The sequence below is a fragment of the Antrostomus carolinensis genome, unplaced genomic scaffold (genome assembly GCF_000700745.2).
Source record: "Antrostomus carolinensis isolate BGI_N321 unplaced genomic scaffold, ASM70074v2 scaffold24178, whole genome shotgun sequence".
NCBI classification, from domain to species: Eukaryota; Metazoa; Chordata; class Aves; order Caprimulgiformes; family Caprimulgidae; genus Antrostomus; species Antrostomus carolinensis.
Window position 1 is genome coordinate 9,934 of NW_010332644.1, and position 7,598 is coordinate 17,531.

General features: G+C 34.1%; 1 protein-coding gene across 1 annotated transcript; it reads right to left on the reverse strand.

The window, feature by feature from the left end:
• Positions 1-272: 272 nt before the first annotated feature.
• Positions 273-5,803, reverse strand: EMC7 (ER membrane protein complex subunit 7). Its single transcript, XM_010173589.2, has 4 exons — positions 5,643-5,803; positions 3,483-3,621; positions 2,869-2,949; positions 273-764 (listed from the first exon to the last, which is right to left on the reverse strand). The coding sequence occupies exons 1-4, from the start codon at positions 5,645-5,647 to the stop codon at positions 612-614; spliced, it is 378 nt and encodes a 125-aa protein (XP_010171891.2). The 5' UTR covers positions 5,648-5,803; the 3' UTR covers positions 273-611.
• Between the last annotated feature and the right edge of the window lie 1,795 nt (positions 5,804-7,598).

The window sequence follows — 7,598 nt, forward strand, 5'->3', positions numbered from 1 at the left end:
GCTTTGCTTCCCCCCACCCCATCAAGGAGTTTTTAGCAGAAAGTAGATCAGAATAAAACTGGGCAATAAAAAGTGGAAAGTCCTTGAACTGTACAGGCGGCAAACAATGTAAAATAAAACTGTTTTATATGTAACAGATATGACAAGCTGATACAGCAAATTACTTTGTAAACCCACGGCTCAATTTTGAAAGGAGGATTTGTTAATTTCAGAACTCAACAGCAAGTATAAAACATTAAAGCCATCTTAAGACTGAACTCCACTTCTATTACCTTTGATTTTTTTTTAATACATTGTCTTATCATTAAGACATTCATTACTGTTTAGCACATCATATAATTTACAGTAATTCTCTGCAGGACAATATAGTTAATTTAGCATCATCAATAACTTTATACAGATACAGTATTGAAGCCATGTCCTCTTTTGCATACTGTCAAGTACAAAACAGCTTATATAGACTAAAAAAAGCTACACACCACAGTTGTAGCATACTGTATTTTGTGCCTAATTAAAGTTTACAGTAGTGGCTTTTTGATCTTTCAAGACAAATAAACATGATACCACATAACAGACAGTTGTGCAAACTCAGGCTGAGGAGGAAGACTTAACTACCTCCTCTTCCCAGAACTACTTTTCCCTGCTTTATTGCTGCTGCTACCAGACTTGCTGGAAGATTTTGAAGAGAAAAGTCTTGTCATGAATTCAGAGACATCTGGCAGCTCGTGGTTGGAATTCAGCATGTTCATTGACTGCTCCATTTCCTGCATGCAAAGATTAGATAATTTTAATAGTTCATAACAATTCTAGCTGTTGCTAAGGCATCAGTTGAAAGATCATATCAGGAAGATGACAAATTTTCCCCAAATAGTGTTTTACAATTTGTAGTCCTCCAGAGTACACATTGCTACTTATTTTTATGCAACCGCAGCCAAATGCCCAGCTACACACAGAAACATAAAACCCCAAAACTAAAAGCACTACTGTACGGAAAAAGTTAACCATGTCTTAAGCAGTCTTACAGGGCAACTGCCTGATTAAAAAATATAAAAATAATTTTTCTAAAATAAAAAAATGCCATTATTATTTTCAGCATTACTTTGCTCCCTTTTAAAATACAAGCTTTTGTGTAGATTTTCAGATCTGTGTTCTCATAGATTTCACACACTTTTGTGTTTTCAAATTAGTACTATTTATGGTAAATCTAACATATTTTGAAGCTCTCTGAAGAAATTACATCTTTTTATTGTCCTACTTTGTAATATCAAGTTTTTTACAGCAGCTAAGTTTTCTTTGTTTCATGAAAGGAAGGACTTTAGTATGAGACCATATATCCAGCTAAGCTTAATGTAAATTTAGCATAGCGGCTCCATGACAGAAATTAGTACGGTTTAAAACAAACAAACCCTGAAGTGCTTTTAATGCATACAACAGCTGAACTGCACATCCACCATGTGATAATGCTTATAGGAACTGCCAAATTAATGTGGGATGGTCACCTTGCTCTTCTAGTTACCACTGTACAGCTTTAACTGTTTCCAAGGTACAAATGAAGCAAAAGCTGCTGTGGTAGCCTTTGTAACTCTGGCATCTATATTACATCTGTACTTCACGCCTCTGCAACAAAACAGTTACTAAGTCATTAACTTTCTATACAAATTGGCACTGTGCTGATTCCATAAAGAAAAAACAAGCTGACTTGAAAAATGTAATACAAGCTCCATACCCTTCACAAACAAAGTGAAGTTGGATATGCACTTAAGAATTTAATATATGGTCATGTGGAGAACGCCATTACAATTGAGTTCTTAAAAACCACCTTCTCCTGTTCTTTAAAGATAAATTACAAGCAAGATTCCTTCAACTTAACATTTCTCCTTAACAAATCATATCAGTCAGCTAATAAGAACTAAATCTTCAGAAGTTCTGATGGTAATCCACCAGAACAGCCTGTCTATAAGCAGTGTCAGATCAGTGAAAAAAGGAATAACTGATTTTTTCAAAAGTCAACTTCCAAAGTTTAGCTTGATTTGAAGAATGTGACAGATATCTAGCACGTCATCATATCCTGGTTTTAATCAAAATTAAAGCCAAAAGAGCATTACATAGCTCTGATATGCTTTTTATAGGTATTACTTTCAACAACAAAAAAAGACTAAGACACCTATAAAGTACTACTGAAGACAGTGGTCATTTAGAAGAAAAAGTTTAAATTAACCAAACTTGCAAAAAGCAGCCACCCAAGACAGACAAGGAATACTTCTAAACATAAGAAAAGATTTAGCAAACACCTTGAAGCTCCATCTCGTCCTAGCCTTCTGCTATTCAGCATTTTGCATAATGAAAGGATAATAAATCAGATAATTTAATGACTACATTAAGACTCTGTATCATATACACTATTGTGACATCTCAATTTAACATTCTTGTAAACTATGCAGTTTAGGTTCATGGATAAGAGAACCCCACATCATACTCTTCTCAACACACTTGGCACTTATTAAATGATGTCTAAAAATGAAGTGCTAGATTTAAACACAGTGCAGAAATGCACTGGAAATTTATAGAAAAAATAGACTTTGGAAAATTGTATTTATCACTCTAAAGAAACTCTGGAAAACACTGTTCATACTGTAATAATTTCAAAGCTATGCCAAACAATTTAATTCTGTGTTGTGCTGTTTAACAGCAAATTCATAAGTTGAATTCATGTTAGAATTCATTGTTAGAACAGCAACACTGTATTAACTGAATAACTGATGCCCATTAAGACTTCTTTAAAAATCCAGTTTTGTTTTTATTTCTCTTCTGTACCTTAAAATATCATTACCTGCGCTCTCTATGTCTGCATCACTCGAACGTACTTACCCGTCTCATATCCGGATCACTGGTGTTGACAACTTTAGGCAAAAGCACAAATATCAGTAATGGAAGAACCATCATCATCACCTACACAGAAAAGAGCAAATATTTCTTCAGCTTATTTGTTGCTCCAGACATTTTCAGACACACAGACATAAAGCTTTAGCTAAACAGCCAAATTCTAGAACTACTGCATTCTGAGTCAGTAACCCAGCAACAATAATGCACGTGTCAGGAAAGAAACCTGAGAAGGAAATATTATGGTTTAAATAACAGATTTCAAAGGTGGACCATTAAATTAAATGCTTGTTATCTCTTTCAACTGTCAACAATTACAACGCTAAAACATGTTAATCTCCACACTACTAGAACTTCCTGTTGTCAAAGGAACCAGACTATGGGCTATTTTCAGAGGACATACATTAACAGAGGGAGAGGAGAGGTCACAGAAAAACTTTCTATTTGTAAACAAGTAAAAAACCAAAAAACCCCAAACCAATCCTTTCAGAAGAGCAAAGTGTGCACATCTTTTCTCAATTATTTTATTCTTGGTATTCTGAAAAATAACTGTATTTGGATCCTTAACGTCCTTTTAACCTTTATGTGTTGCTTGTACATACCATAGGGTTCATGAGGAAATCTGTCCATCCCCAAGATTCTCTCTTTATAAAGTAAGAAGGAGGTCCAGAAGATTTCATCTGGAGTGGGTATGGCAGTCTGACAACTTCAGAGGTTTTGATGTAATTCACATATCTTGCTCTAATGAGCAAAATGTAAACAATTAAAAATATAAATACAATCTTTAACAAAAGATAAAGATTATTAAATAATATTCCAAACAAAGTTTTAATAATAGACTATAAACAAAACTATCTGCTAGGCAGTGTCAGCTAGGCTTTCCTTTTCAGAAGTTAATTTCTCTCAGTAGCATACTTTATGTAATCAAATGATACTTTACCTTTCCTCCAGGCTAGCTATTAAGTAGGCTAGAAAACCTGATATGGAAAACGGACCTGCAGATCAGAAACAGCAGAACTATTTGTTCAAATGTGACTTCTGTAAAACCTTTATTCTCTCCTTGGTGAGCAGCAAGAACAGCTGCAATTTTTAAAGAGAAAGTACAGCTTTGAACAGCTGTAGCTTAATCCGAGTTTGCTCAGGGCAACAATGATTTATATATGGAATTAATAGTACCTTTTCCCTAAGTACATTACATCAATACTGAATCTCAGTCTTTAGTACTTTATAAGGTCTTTCCATAGTTCCCTACTAGTATTCTTCACTTGGGCCTAGTATTTAGATAGTCACTCGGTATCATCATCTAACTTTGTCACTCTTTACCCACTTTTCACAATTTATGAATATTTTCCCGCCTTGTGCAACTCCAGGGATGACTTCTGCCCAATACAAGAGAAATAAATATAAATAAATATTCCTTCTGAATTTCCACCAAATATTCATCCATAAAATGTCCTTCGCCCCTACCTTATGACTACATATTTTCTTCAAAAGCTTTTGAGATTTTCAAGTAGATCTTATCAAACATATCCATTATCCACATGCTGTTTCCTCTTTCTAAGAATTCCAGTATTTTTAAAAGGCAGAACTTCCCTTAAGAAGCCCAGATGACATTTCCCCTCGTATTACATTTTTTAATGCATCTCCCAACTGTATTAATCCTCATTATAGTTTCTACCTGTTTGGTAGAAATGTCAAGCCTACTGGCACTTTGCTCTGCAGACATTTCCTAGCAATTTACTTAACACCAAATTTGTTACCTCTAGTCCACAGATACCAAAACAGTGCTAAATGAGAGGTTATACACACTATTATGTCTATTTCACCAAATTCCTTCTGTATTTATTACATATTAATTGTTGCCAATGAGATACTACCTAACAAAGTATAAAAATTTCCTAAAGTTCCTGAAAAAATCTAAGCACAAAGAGGTTGTGATATTATTATAATAATCAGAGTGTTTGCACTGTTTTCAGTTTGATATTTCTATTTTTAATTTCCCTTAAAAATACTGCTGCAGTGTTTATATTGATGTTTGTACCCCTAAACTGTAATGGCATCTTTTATAAGATACTGTAAAAGACAAACCTGAAGTTGAGATACTACATGTGTGTTACACAAATAAAGATGAAATGTAAACAATGTTTATTTAAATAAAAATCACCTTATTACATAGGATAGCCATTTTTCTGTATTACTTACTGAACAGTGTGTAGCTACAGATGTACCATTATAGTTGTTAGGGATAATGTATCTTTTAAAAAAAGCTAACGATGCTACAGAAGCACTGCAGGCTGGCATCTGCTAGCATTTGCCAGTAATGTACAGAGTATCTTATGGAGATGTACCAGAAATATTTTATAATTTATAATTAGAATTAATTAGAATTTCATTGTGACAAATCTTGACAAAACACAAAACAGAATGGAAGAAGGCAAGGGGAGGTGGGGAGGTGTGAGGTGGAAGGTACTGTCAAAAGATAAAGCAGTTAACTGATTTATGTCTAGGTTTTATTTCAGGATAGCTGCATAAGGACACAACAAAAGTAAACAATCAGAATGACTCTTTATCCATTTCCTCTTATTTAAGGCCATAAATATGAATGGAAGAAAGAAATCAGACTTTGGATTTTAAGAAATGTGCTCCTGGAAGTGATGTTAGAAGAAGCTGAAATATATGGTCTGAAATGGAACATCAGCTCTTATACTGTGCTGTCAGGTGTACTTAATAGACCAATACAGAGCAGATCAGGAAAGGCTCACCTCATTTTGCCCTTTGAAGTTATGTCAACTCGCACAGGCTCAAATTTATGAGCAGGGGATATAACTTCCACTACGTAAGATCCTGAAGGTACATCATGAACCACAAAACTTCCATCTGTCCTGAAAAAAGAATAAGTCCCACTACATTTCAATATGCTCCAGTACACCAGAGAGTACTTTATTTTTTTTAAAGAAACTGTAATACTATAATTTTATATTATATATCTTAATACAAAGGCCAAAAGGAAAATTTAAATTGCTCAGTGCTCATAATACCTCGTAAGGTCATCAACGTGTGTCACGACAGCAGCAGAAATTACCAGTTATGTTAAAGATTTTCTCGTGCCCTCACGCTATTGTCTTGCTGGAAGATTAATTTAAGAGCCTAAGTAAGATCTGAAATGGTTAGACTTTATGTATTTAAATGATGGCAGAATTGACTTGCATCTTCCTTCCTCCTTCCGAAATCCATATAATAAAGTTTACTTTGCTTCAGTACTTCTGCTGGAAGAAAAAAAAAACCAACCCCAAAATTGACATCTCACAGAGTGTGGGGAGATATTAGAGACGACTTGCACCACACAAAAATTATGGTTTGTGCCTTTATTGCACAACAGAGGTTTTTACTTTTAATTGCCCCCTTTAGGACTAGCCCATGCTGGAAAGCTCTATCACAATAAGAAGGAAATGAACATACATACAGAAGGGATTTTTAGACAGACTGATTTTAAAATATGAAACTTCAATATTTGCTGAAAATATCAGTAAAAGGAGACTTGAAAGCTTCAGCACTGGTTGCCATTAAAAGTACAGAAGCTTTCCTCCTACATGCTTCCAGAAGTTTCCAGGAAGAAAAACTTAAGTGTTCTCTTCCCTTTTACAATTAATATAAAAGATACCTCTCCAAAAAGTAAAACTCAAAGTTAAGGAAAAAAAAGTTGTTCAAAGGTGGAAAACAAGGTGATAAAGCCTGAAACATTAGAAATGTGCACCAGGAAAAGAAATAAATGAACCCACTTAAAAGTGAACCCTCAAAAAGAATTTTGTCCTCATGTCCTTCACACAAGTTCTTCCTCTCAAAGACGTACATCACTTGAGGACCTTCTCACCACTAAGACATAAGCACATTAACAGTACTGTGTAGCTGGGCTTCACTAATCCTTTATGTGATGATCTGAACCCCTAAGAATGCTTACACTATCTTACACTGCAACTGCTATAAGGACATTTCCCTAGGAAATTATTTTTAGTTTTTCATTCTTTACAGTATTCTTTTGATAAAATTCAATTATAGTTTTTTCCTTAAAAAATTATTTATATTACAAAGCAAATTCTCATTTTATATACTGGTAACCAATACTGCATTTTTAGAAGGAAAAAAGTTTCATTTTTATTACAGGGGGGAAACTAACCAGATTTATAAAAATGCTTGTACTAGAGAATGACTGTTGAAATACTCAAAAAGCAACTTTGCTATGTCAAAAAACTATCTTCCTCTTTTTGATAACCAGAATGACATCCATGTAACTTATAATCAAAACCTGCCTGAGAGAGGGTGACAAATATGGTGACAAATGTATCTTTTGATATACCAAATACATTTAAATCTGTCACTGAAAGTGAAGGATCCTTCTACTGAGCCTGAAATACCACTGTTATTTCAGAAACCTGTTCTTTCTTCTAACAGAGCTCTTACTAAAGTAAACTGCCATCCAGTACTGTGCTCATTACAAGTGGAAAAAATAAATCACAACCAACACTGAAGCGTTTTTGCTAAAACATACCATGCTTACATAGTGCAACATCTACAAATATATTTATCAGAGAGTAATGTACAATATTAATTGCTTGGCTTTAAATTATATCAATGGAATTTGATACATTTACAAACAGACGTATGAAATTAATGTAATCAACAGAGCTTGGTATCTAGGTTACACTGTTTTAAGTACAGTA

What these genes read in the sequence shown, in the direction of transcription:
- EMC7 (XM_010173589.2), bottom strand. An exon ending in ATTTCCTCATGAACCCTATG is followed by an intron (nt 2,950 to 3,482) that starts GTATGTACAAGC and finishes TTTTCTGTGTAG; the next exon opens with GTGATGATGATGGTTCTTCC. An exon ending in GTGATCCGGATATGAGACGG is followed by an intron (nt 765 to 2,868) that starts GTAAGTACGTTC and finishes CTTTGCATGCAG; the next exon opens with GAAATGGAGCAGTCAATGAA.